Here is a 12,861-nt window from a genome sequence, read left to right on the forward strand (position 1 = left end):
TTTCTGATTCTAGAATAATAGATGTCCTTTCCATCTTTATTCCCCAGATTTTCTCTCTCTTTCTCTCTGTCTCTCTGTGCCTGCACTTCTTTCTGTTGCCAAATTAGTCACTCCTCCCTCTCTTTTGCTCTCGTTCTCTCTCTCACACTCGCACACAGGGAGTACAGTATTCTATGGTGTGGGGGTATGACACACCATCCATAGATTTCTACCATATTAAGATGCTATCCATTTATTTTACACAGCGGAAGTTCAAGTTGGACTGTGAGAATGATTCATGCAAAGACTTCCAGCCATCTGTGCAATCTCTCAATACAAATGCTGATGATTTGGAGTCAAGTAATGTAAAAATCTGCCCTCCAATGAAATATTTTGAAATAAATGATTGGAATTTGAAATATGCTGTACACACACATTAGGACATATGAGCATATTATTTGTTACTAATGTTTGTGTATAGTGTATAGTGTATAGTGCTGTTTTCTTTTTTCCTGGGGGGCTTAGTTGATTGACAATAGGCCTACTACATTGACTGTTGTGTTACATGTCTGAGATGGGCGTTTGGATCTCAATGATTCTTGAATTAAAACTCAGACTTGTTTCTAGTATAATAGGCAAGACATCAGTGGAACTGAATCATGTTATTTCCCATACAAAGCCAAAGCCTTTCCACCTATGTATTTACTATTCTGTTCCCATTGTCTTTAGATGCTTCGTGCGACTGCTTAATTGTACCACTAGATGTCAATATTGTTCAATCGATAGGCTATTGAAACAACCCAATTGTATAGGCTACCCAAGACGGACACTACATGTTCAGTTTTTCACAAACACATACATTGTCTATTGTGTTATAATTGTATTTCCATAGATCGTAGGAATATATCAGATTAATAGCAACTCCACTCCAGTAGATCACCATAGGTCGATTGCTATATGGGCATGAGAATGCTATGAAAAGAAAACTAAAATTTTGGATTGCATTTTGATTCAAATAATTACCTATGCTTATTATTTTGCATAGAAATACTTTCATAATTCAATTATTGACTAAATGCCGATGTATACCGCATGATCTAAGTAAATAGGCTAATCCACATGAATGAAGACCTGAGAAACGGTTTTTGGTGTGATTTTTTTGTGATTTTTTGTCAAGAAATTTAATTAATTATATGCCTTGGTTACTTTAAGCCCTAAGTAGAACAGCTCAGACATTCACCCAAAGATTTACAACTTGAGGTACTATTGCACCCGGTCTTCGAATGGACTAATCGATGCACTCCACCCCTCAATGGATTTTAGGCAACATCCATCGCGCGCTCAATGGGCCTTAAAATCGCCGTTTATGTGTCGCGAGCGTCAGAACAATACAGACATAAGACCCTTGCTGCGAGACCAACGGTACTTCTGTCGCTTTTTAGCAGATCGAAAACAAGAGATGTTCGAAAATTAAGAAAAACGGTTGTCCAATGGGGACAGGTCTGTGCTAAACACGGAATACAAATAGCTACAAGTTATGCATGCCGTTAAGAAACACAAATGGTGTTAAATAATGCATTTCTAAACACAACCCGAAATGTAGGCAGACCTTTATTCAATTATTCAAAATATCAGATTTCTCATCAGTATGATGTGGCATGTGGTCCCATGCGGGCCCCAGCTGAGTTCTTAGAATGAATGCGTCTGCCGAGGGAACACCATCATTTCAAACAGCTAAAAGGATTAGCTACTTGCAGTCCCTCACGTTTTCAAAATCCGCTTGAACAACGAAACAATGATAATGCTCATTATAATATAAGCTAAGCGCATGGACTTGACCAAGATAACTCCAAAAGCACATTTTTGTCAGAAATGCAGTTGTTCCCAACACAATCTTTTATTCCTAGGGCAAACAAACAACATTTTGAGTGTGGAACCAAACCTTTTTTACCCACTTTTTAAAGTTTGCTATGGAATAAATTAAATTAATCTAAAATGTAGGAAATTCTCAGTTTCCTGGTTCCCCTAACCAATAAATTAAATTAGACCAAGTCTCCCACCTAAAGTCTTACTAAATCCCCCCCTTAGCCAAATCCTGATTTAGTTTTAATGATATTATGCCCCTCTGTGTGCTGTGTCATGGTAATAATTGAGACTCCTCCAGCTGCCTCTGAACACATTAGCCAAGCTGAATATTGACAGTGCCAGGCCCACAAAACAATGGGCCAGGGACATGGAGCTCTGAGGAAGACCCAGACGAGGGTAGACTGCATGCAGTCAGGAGGTAGAGGAGGTGTGGGCTCAGCCCTCCTGATCTGAGTCTGTCTGCCCTGGAGGACTGACGGGCTGAGCAAATCTCTTCGAAAGTTTCTTTAAAATATTTACTTAAATCTGCAATGATTGTCCTAATCCTAACGGCATGCATCACGTTGTATCCATGTCACTACTACACCAAGTGCAAATCAATGGCTAATATAAAATCTAATTTGTTCCGCAATCATTATGCTTATTTGGTCTGACTTGCTTGTCGCCAGTCTGTATTTGCATAATGGCCACACAGGGAATCAGACAGTGCCACTTGTGGGACTCTTGCACCTGATCACAGGAAGTGTGGCAGCCATCCAAGAACACCTACACAGTTTAATTGTTCTCATTATAAGAACATATGTGCCAGATTTGTTGATTAATTTAATTGCTAGTTCCAGCACCAACTCTGTGCATTTGACCTCCCCGTTGCCTATAGAGTTTAGGGTTCTGTTAGGAACGACGGTTTGGTGTGGGAGTACACAGATTAGAGTGATTACTGGATGGGGTGTAATCTATTCAGCCTGTCTCGCTCTGTCTCTCTCTCTCTCTCTTTCTCTCTCTCCCATTCCCGCTCCCCCAAACCCCCCCTGGGATGTGCCATCTCCCCTAAGACCGCCAGCATGGCAGATGGAGACCCCTCTAACCTCCCCCCTCAGCTGTGCACCCTCCACCACACTCACCCTGAACCACGTCAGGGCTGGGAGCCCTGATGGGATGGAGGTTGTAAAGTAGTCCCCTGAATATGAAACTACATGCAGGCACTCCTTTTAGAAGAGACAGTGTTATTTATGGGTCTGAGAGCCTGTGTGGCCTGTAATGGAAACTGTTGACAGTAAAAGTGAAGTAGACGCAGCAGACAATGACGAGTTCACAGTTATAACAACACTGGCACAGTGGTTAGTGGCAAGGAATGGACTGTTAGCCATGATGCAGTCTTTCTCATCGTTGGCTGCCATAGAGCTACCATCAACATAAAGCATCTTCTCTTTGTCTGACATCTTTATTGACACACACACACACACACACACATGTATCTGCTGTGCTGAGGTGCAATGTATAAAGGCTGCAGGTGGCAGGGTGTGGAAATGGCCAATTTTACGCTTTCAATTAGGTGCGTGCCTTCATGTATAATGTGGGCTTGATTTACTCCTGGAGACACAATTCCCCCTCGTCCCCCCCATCATTCTCCTGCTCCTCCCTATCTCTGTCCTGGTCCAGGAGCAGGAAGCCCTCTCTCTTCTCTGTGGTCACTTCTGAGGGGTTTCCCAACATCCTTCACTTTGCTTTGAGTCTGTGTTCTCCTTTCCCCCTTCTCTGGTGGATTGTTTTCTATGTGAATTTGGAGCATGTACTGTACAGAGCTGTCCGTTCGATGCAAGAAATAGTGGGTGTAATCCAAGTTGGTTTTGTATTGCACAATGAACTGAGGCAGAAGGAAACAGCCAGATGACTTGTGAGTGGGATGGATGTGTTTCTACAGAGGCTTCCCCAGTGTGAGGTACAAGTCTCCCTCAGGAGAGGCCCTCATGCACCATGTTTAGCCCTAGTGAGCAGAATAAACAAAACTGAACCCTGAGACGCCATAAAACACACACAAACACACACCTTCCTGTTTCATTTACGTGAGAGTGGATTGTCCTAAATTGGCTACGGAAATACAGAACACACACGTGAAAAGGGCATCAGTATTCTGTGAACCTTAAAATGTATCTAATACAATTGTTTGTGACAATATAAAGGAATGCATTGATCAAAGATTCAGAGCAGGCATTATTAAGACCAACTTGTGTTTTCCTTTAAAACTATCACACATCTATTCCACACCCCCCCCCCCCCCCACGCCGCGACTCTTTCGCCCTAAAACACCCCCGCCCTTCACACGCTCGCCTCCACCCTTTCATGGTTACTACAAGGGGGCTCAGCTTTCAGCGCGGCGCAGGGAGCATGTGTGCAGGGCTTTAATTCCTATTGTATTCGCGAAGTCGCGGTGTACACGCGAGTGTGTACGCCTGTGTTTTAGCGCGTGAGGGAGAGGGGGAAAAGGAGACCGAGAAAGACAGGAACAAGGCCCCATCTGTCAGAGTGGCGTTCGAATCCCCCCATTCCTCTCTAAATCCATCCCACGGGGCAGAAGCGAGAGACGACTCACTTGTGGCAAAGAAGGGGGTGTGTGGATGGGGAGCCCCAATAACAACAACAACAGCGACAGCATGGCTTAATTAAAGAAATACAATTTATTCAAGATTAAGTACATTCTGGACAACACTCTTGATTTAGTCTGAAAAAAAAGTCTGGTACTATACTGTACCTCAGTCTGATCTGAAACAGAAATAAAAAAGACGAAAACCCAAATATCAACATTTCACACTCAAAACAGATTATTACTGATAATTACAACCCTGGCCTCATAACCTGGATACGAGGTCGTCGGTGTAGTGTTGTGTTTGAAAATGGAAGCAGGACACACAGAATACCAAAGTATCCCGTTATTCAGTCACTTGGGACCGAGGCGAAGCTCCAATTCCCTACGCTGGCTGCAGGTGTGATGGCCGCCTATAGCGTAGACCCCCGGGACGTAACGCTGTAGGGAACGGAGCTACCTGGGGAGCTTGGAGGGACGCAGCGAGCTCATTGTAAACACTGGATGCACACACTGTAGACACATGGGCGGCATGTCAGGTTCACATAGGCCAATGAGGGACACACAGTCGTAAACACACCCAATGTCGTCTCAACTCTGTCCACGCGCCTTCATGGCTAATGCACTGATGAGGAGTGAAAAGACTCGGACGTAGGCACGCTAGAATAACGTTAGTCTATTATGTCAGTGCCGTTCAGCACGACATTACAGGTTGGACAGGCGAGTGACGCGTGAGCACCCAAGCAACAGATGCACCCCCCTTTAGGACTTCGCAAATCTGACCATCTGTTCAGGTTGAATTAATGAGTCAGACAAGTTGGATAAGTGTTCGTTTAACGCATTGGCGTTTTCATCAGGAAATGTATGTCAACGTTATACCAGCTCCCCGCAATATGTGTTAGGCTATTGTTTATAAAAACGCATCCTAATTAAGGACTTTTGTATTTCTTGCCATAGCAAAACTATATTTAATAAATGAGTTAGACTGTTGACTAAGTGTAAGGATAACGAGAGGAAGAGATAGAAAGGGAGAGAGAGAGAGAGAGAGAGAGAGAGAGAGAGAGAGAGAGAGAGAGAGAGAGAGAGAGAGAGAGAGAGAGAGAGAGAGAGAGAGAGAGAGAGACAGAGAGAGAGCAGTGATGGGCACAGATGTGAGCCTCCGGCGCACAATGGGATCAGTGCGGGGGCACGTGCGACCCGCAAATCCGTCAATGGCACGATTACAATGGAGCCCCTATTGCGTCGCAGCTCACCATGTACGGGGAAATCACATATGTTGCGTTTGTTATGCCTAGGCATTTTGTTTAGTGGAAATGTGAGAAGAGAGAGACAGAAAAAACTCGAACAGCCCATTAAATAATGGGAGCATGGATATGCCTTGCAAAATGTGTTTGGTTCTGTTAAGAAATTCTGTGAAATGTTAAATTTAATAGGTATTAAAATTAATTACCACCACTTTAACGAAATATTGCATAATCTTGGTCAATTTGAACGAACTTTTTTATTTTTATAGGTCAATTTAGGCCAATGTGCCTGAGCTCATGCTTATTGTCCACTCAGTAGTCAAACTATTTGCAATTAATCATGTGATTTTTTGGGAAGATATCGCCTATCGACAATCTAGTGCATGCATCAGATTAAACCAGTTTTCCAGACTGACTCATCCAAACAGTAAATCTAACAGTGCTTGAACGCGGGTTACAGCTCTAATAAGCGGAAGAAACAAACGAATGGACGGGTGAACAACGCACACACCTGCTCTTACCACACCAAGCTGTCAAAATCACTTACGCACACCGAGATAGAAAAGCGTCTCTTGCTAACGAAGCTTTACGGCACGCGATCACGTTAAGTGAAATAATCCAAATGCGAGTCTATAGTCAGATAATTAGACAAGAGCGTCTCGTGGGTAAAAATCAATAGGCTACAAAGTATTGCTGAGCGAGTGCAGAATAAATTATATTGAAGTGCTTGAGATGAGAACCGTTTAGGTTACGTCAGACGTCCTGGGACATGGGTCCCTATGTATAACTTTATATCAAGGCTCCAGCCAGGATATTTGTTCCATTAAATTTGTTCTGTAGCCTCTTACTTACATAATAGTTGGGGCACACTCGCGCAGTGTAAGGCCATGGATGCGCCAGTCTTTGGTATCAGTTTAGCCACGAGCCCGCCACGCGCATTAGGATGAGCTGAATAAGGGTGGGGCGCAAGTGGGAGGAGCCTGTCTAACTCACTAAAGGCAGAAATCCAACATTATCAAGTCAGTTGGAGATTAAAGTCCCACGCGCACTGATGGATAACTGAGATAACAAACACTTTGGAGATAGTGACAGCGGTACAGAAAGCAGAACTGTACAGAAAGCGGCACAGCAGAGACACATTTATTTTAATTTATTGATTGAGGAACTTTTATATTAACTCCACGACTGTTTATTTAAGAAGAGTAAGTTGTGAATTTCAACAGGTGAGTTTCTTTTCCAAATTTGCCCAAATACATTTCCTGCAATAACTTGATATCTATTTACACTTGAAAACAATCGCAATCAAAAATGCACATGCAGTTGGTCGTCCAAGCAGGGTTGTGCGTAAAACACAATTTATTCATGAATGATTGTAAACGGTTCCACTTTTATGCACTACTGACAATCCTTAACCAGGAGAACTTAGAAAGTCCCACTTACTATTTAGGCCACCTAAATAGTAAGTGGATTTATTATACATTTCATTGTTGGTGCGCATTTGCAAATACCTACCATTAATCAACTCTGAAACAATTTAGGGTAGTGCAAAATCTGATGGAACATCTGATGATGCCTCGGCAAGCCCATTTAAAGTAGTTCTTAAACAGTATCCGTCCCCCGGGTTTGCTGCTTTGTAGGCTACCCCCCAATTTAATCTGAGAGATTTAAATGCCGGCCAAATCCCGTTCTGCCCTAGATTGACTGCATCTCTAAAACATCTGAATAACAACAGGGAAGCACTGATTGCATCCTGAAAATCTCTGACGTTAGACGACAATGACATGCATACATTTTGCTTTCATTTTTTTCAGAGAACTATTAATCCGAATGCATATACAGTGTTTAAATGGTCAGAATTGAGATGGGTCAGCCAACGTTTATCAAGCAAACTGTTGTAGTGGAAACGAGCTACTTTACAAAAGTGCGCTGTCCGTACATTAGTGCTGAATTAGGACAGCTCCGCGCGTCTCCGTCAATGGAGTTTAGAATGAAGAGGACAGCCTGAAATCACAGTCTAAAGCAAAGTCACACGCAAAAAGCAAATGTAAACTATCACCTTAACTTGTAACACCATATCATATTGACCAGTGAGTTTTGTTCCTGCAGATCACCATGATGACCAAGCCGTTTGAGAAGCCAGGGGATGAGAGTGAGCTGGTCAGCGGTCTGGGCTGGCTGGAGGAGGATCTGAGCTCACAGGATGGTGAAGGCACTGAGATCCGAAGCCGCTATGGGTTGGGCCTGGGGGGTCGGCCTCGCGGCATGACCGAGCTGGGTAGCGAAGACATGGACGAGGAAGAGGAGGAAGACGAGGAGGAGGAGATGGGGCTGGAGGGAGAGAAGTTGCCCAAGCGGAGGGGTCCCAAAAAGAAGAAAATGACCAAAGCCAGACAGGAGCGCTTCCGCAACCGACGGGTGAAGGCCAACGCCCGCGAGCGCTCGCGTATGCACGGCCTGAACGACGCCCTGGACAGCCTGCGGCAGGTCATGCCCTGCTCCTCCAAGACCCAGAAGCTGTCCAAGATTGAGACCCTGCGGCTAGCCCGCAACTACATCTGGGCCCTGTCGGAGGTGCTGGAGAGCGGCCAGTCCCTGGAGAGCCACGGCTTTGTGGAAATGATGTGCAAAGGCCTCTCCCAGCCCACCAGTAACCTGGTAGCCGGCTGCCTGCAGATGGGCCCGGCGCCCATGATGCTCAACAAGCTGGAGGACAAGTGCGGAGCCTCTGTGGGGGGTCAAGCTGGCCACCCCCTCAGCTTCCCCTCCCCGGGCTTGCCCAGCCCACCTTACGGCTCCATGGAGGCCTCCCACCTCCTCCACATGAAAGGCTTCAAAGGGGCTTCCTACGAGAACTCCTCCCCAAACCAGTGCAGCAGCAGTGGCACTCCCCCTTACGATGGGCCCCTCACGCCCCCCCTCAGCATCGGTGGCAACTTTGCCCTGAAGCAGGAGCCGTCCCCCCCGGAGTCGGAGAGGAGCTACCACACACACCCTGCTACCCACTACCTCTCTGCACACCACCCCTACCCCCCCACCGCCTCCATGGGCAGCCTGCCAGCGCCCCAGGCCCACATAATGTTCCAAGCCTCGCGTTACGAACTGCCCCTGGACATGGGCTTTGAGTCCTTTGCTCCAGCCCACTTGGTGGCCTCCCAGATGGGTAACATCTATGGCGAGTAGGGCCAAGTTGGCCTGGGTGTTTAGTCGCACAAACCCAAGTCCAGAAACACTGCTGGCAGGCAGGGAACAGGCCCATGTGGACAACTGTGTAGAGACAATGGTTTGCATTTACACTGTACTATACTGGAGGAGAGAGCATGGGGGAGAAATAGAGAAGACATGAGACACATCGCCTCAACTCATCCTACCTGACTATGATGACACTACTGAAGAGATACTGATGCAACTGTATTGTTTATTAATTTATTTAGTTTTTTGGTCATTGTTTATGTTGACACAATTTGTATTGTCATTTCTGGGCATGTCCCTTTTGAATTATTACCAGATATAGCAATATTTGTTTACCAAATTAATTATCCAGATATAAGCAGGGCTCATATCTGCAGTCTGTGAGCAGGGATTTTCACTAACTGTAAAATAGCTTGCATGGAGTCGATGCCAGTCTATGGAGAGATACAAAAAATTATCAAATGTTGTCCAATTGAGATACAAATTCTGCACTGAAACCTATAGCCAATGTCTTTTATGCCATATGAACAGAAATGCATTTATTTATATCTGTATTTAATATTTATTTTGATAACTATTTTCTCTTTGTTCTTTTTTGCATTTTCTCAGCACTGTTTCTGTTAAACTGTCTTTACCAATGAAGTACTTAAATTATTTATTTGAGGTCCTTCAGGTATGTGTCATTCACCACTTTGTCACTGTTTTTGTAAATATTTTTGCTATTTCGCACTTAATTGAATAAATATTCTTATATTATATACTATTTCCATAGTGACACATTAGTCATGTTTTTAATTGTGCTATTGAATTGTCTTTTCGCTCTGCTAAAAATAACAAAGGACAACACTGACTGGATACTTCATCCGACCGACAGTCCTTGTTGCCCTTCTGAGGACAGGGTTATTAAAGTATTACGGTCTTAACTTGTAATCAAAACACAGATATACAGAATTAACTGTTTACGACCATCTTTTGTCTATCCAACTATCAAAAATCGAAATTGTCTCATCCAACAATTGAATAACTTACAACAAGTGAAGTGAGTCATTTTGTGGTAGTATTAAAATCACAACTATCAACTATACCTTAATACTTAAGGTATTGTGAAGTTTACTACAATTATCACTGCTATCTGCTTTCTGAGAGAATACATGAATGAAACCATCTGGAATACTGGGTACCATTCTAGATCTTTTGCAGGCTGTGTGTGTGTGTGTGTGTGTGTGTGTGTGCTTATGTGATGTCATTCAGACCCATGTGACAGCCCCCTGGCAGGACAGGCAGGGCACTGTGGGCCATGGGAAAGCACAACTAGGGAACAGGTGAATATGTCACCAAGGCCTTTCTCTTTCCTTTCTTTCTTTCTTTCTTTCTTGTCCCCATCAACCGCGAGCACAAAAATAAGTTTCAAAGATGATTTACCGTTAACACCATGTAACTTTGACATTTTACTTTGACATCATTCAACCCTAACATTGTAAACATGTATTATGTTTACTTGCGCTAATTGTAAAAAAAGAAATATTTTGACACCAGCTTTTCCTTCTGTGACATGAAAAACGGCACCAACTCATTTATATCATTTAACCACAAACAAAAGTCTACCTTTGACTCTAAAATCAAGGATTTGTTAGGTGACTGTGTTGATACTCAAGAACACCATGGTTCTTCAGATTCACAAAGAGCCGGGTGCCAGAGTGAAAAGATGGAGTGATGAGTGACTGAACGATTGCGAGTGTGTTTTGAGGTTCAATAGAGAGGAAGGGAAGGCGCCGCGGAGGCTGTTGTCCAAAAACGTGAGTCCCCCTCATTCACTTCTCCTCAGGGTTGTCTTTTCCAGTCAGAGCAGAAAAGCTTGTAGAGGGGAAAAGGGAATGATTGTTTTAGTGGGCGCCACTGGCCCATTGTAAGTGCAGCCTGTTCTTTCTCTTGACCCCTGACCTGCATTGTTGCGTGGCTTCTCGTTTGGGAAGGAGAGACAGCTGGAGGAACTGCGGGGGGGGGGCTGACAGACAGCTGGGCTGAATTGGCTGGAGTGAAGGGGACAGAGTTGGAGAGGGAGGGAGAGAGAGAGTTAGAGAGACAGGGGCGAGAGAGTTTGAAAGGCTGAGAGAAACGGAAAGAGAGAGAAACGGGTGGGGAGAGACAGACAAGGAGAAGGAGAGAAAGTGGTGGGGGCAGTGGGGGGTGAACGGGGTCCCTCCCAAACCCCCCCATGTGTGCCCTCTGCTCCCCTCTGTGTCAGCACCCCCACAGGAATGACTACATAGCTCCACACACAGACATTAGGCTGTCAGTGAGAGAGTGACTGGCAGTGTGGCTGGCGTGCTCCCTCATTGTCATGCTTCTGTTTTGCGCTTGTGAAGGGATGGGGGGGCTGGAGTGAGGGGGGGGTTGGAGTGAGGGGGGGGCGGGTTCCCGGCAGGTGGGGAGGGGGTCGGGAGTAGTGGATTATCCTGCTGAAACAACTGAATTAGTGGAGATGAATTTAAGCCACATAAACTGTCATGGTGGTACTCTGAAACGATGGGTGCCATGGACATATATGGGAAGAGTGGATGTTCAAAGAGTCCTTTCTCAGTCAGGGGTAGTGCTCTGCTCTTTACAAATGGCTATGATGCTCCATAGTCCAATACGTTTAAATCAAGTGAATATAATGACTTTGTATTTTGTTGTAAATGTAAATGAAACAGCCAAACCTTAAGGATACAAACTGATCAACAACAGGCTAACCTCTGAGAAAGGCTATGAAGAAGCCATTCTGGGGGAGAAGCCTATGTTTTGCTGTTGCACAGTTGTTTCACAATATAATCGTCCTACTTTATTATAAAGATGGGGGAAAAGACACATTCCCAATGATGTAGAGTGCGTACACCAAAGAACAAGACACTATTTACATTTACATTTAGTCATTTAGCAGACGCTCTTATCCAGAGCGACTTACAGTAAGTACAGGGACATTCCCCCGAGGCAAGTAGGGTGAAGTGCCGAGTGGAAGTACAAGACGTCTAGAAACCCCGAGGTCAGCACCCTGAGAACGTTTCCGTTTGAAATCTCACGAACGCTCTTTCCTTTCACCACAAACATTTCAACGTCAATTCTTTCGAAAGTGGGTTTCTCAAGGGGGACATTGCGACGTTTCACCAGTACCTCCACGACAACCAAAACCACCTGTCTAACTCAACGGCGACAACCATGGACCAACTCTGAATCCAACATCCGTCTGCAAGAGACGGGGTTCCCGGTCTGGGGGTCAAACAAAGGGAGGGATTGAGACGAAACCCTGTCCATTTTTTTCTTCCCTTTTTTCGGTCTCTCGTGACTCATAAGCCACTGACCAAACAAGCACGGCTCCCACTGAAATGAAAGCGTCTAGATCCACAGGGGCTGGGTGGAGGGATAAAGCATTGTGATTAAGATTGTATTAATGGGTCCATGGGAGACTGGGAAGGCTTTAATCAGTGTCTGTATGTGATTTAATCCCTCCTGGCTTTAAGCTGCTGCTAAAACTGCGATCCTCCTCCTGGGTTGCCAAACACACACACACACACACCCACACACACACACACACACACAGCAGAGAGAAAGAAGTGGTGAGGTACAGAGGTGGAGTGGCATGGAACTGAGATGTTTGGGAGGGAGGGGAGCAGCTGGGAAGAGAAAGAAGGGGGAGACACAGGGAGGAAGAGATGGGGGAGGGAAAGGAAGAGAAGGAAGAAAGAAAGGATGGAAGAACATGCGAGGCAGGAGGGGGTCAGTCCAGGGAAAGGACTGGGCCAGGCATAGGTGGAAGGGAAAGACAGATATCTTCATGTGATCAGAGCTAATGATCATGAAAGTAAACATTTTCGTTTTTTTCCAGATACAATTCCCCATGACCTCACCTTGCGGGCTCTATGCCATGTGTTAAGCCACCTGTCTCAACAGTTTAATGCTTTGAATGAAACCACATTCAAGATGAACAAGATGTCAACATTTCTCTCTAGACATATGAACAAAAAT

At 44.9% G+C, this 12,861-nt stretch overlaps 1 protein-coding gene across 1 annotated transcript; it reads left to right on the plus strand.

Annotated features, from left to right (window-relative positions):
* Positions 1-7,782: 7,782 nt before the first annotated feature.
* Positions 7,783-8,850, plus strand: LOC136946282 (neurogenic differentiation factor 4-like). The gene has a single exon (XM_067240575.1). The coding sequence runs from the start codon at positions 7,783-7,785 to the stop codon at positions 8,848-8,850; it is 1,068 nt and encodes a 355-aa protein (XP_067096676.1).
* Positions 8,851-12,861: the final 4,011 nt, after the last annotated feature.

The sequence above is a fragment of the Osmerus mordax genome, chromosome 7 (genome assembly GCF_038355195.1).
Source record: "Osmerus mordax isolate fOsmMor3 chromosome 7, fOsmMor3.pri, whole genome shotgun sequence".
Classification (NCBI taxonomy): domain Eukaryota; kingdom Metazoa; phylum Chordata; class Actinopteri; order Osmeriformes; family Osmeridae; genus Osmerus; species Osmerus mordax.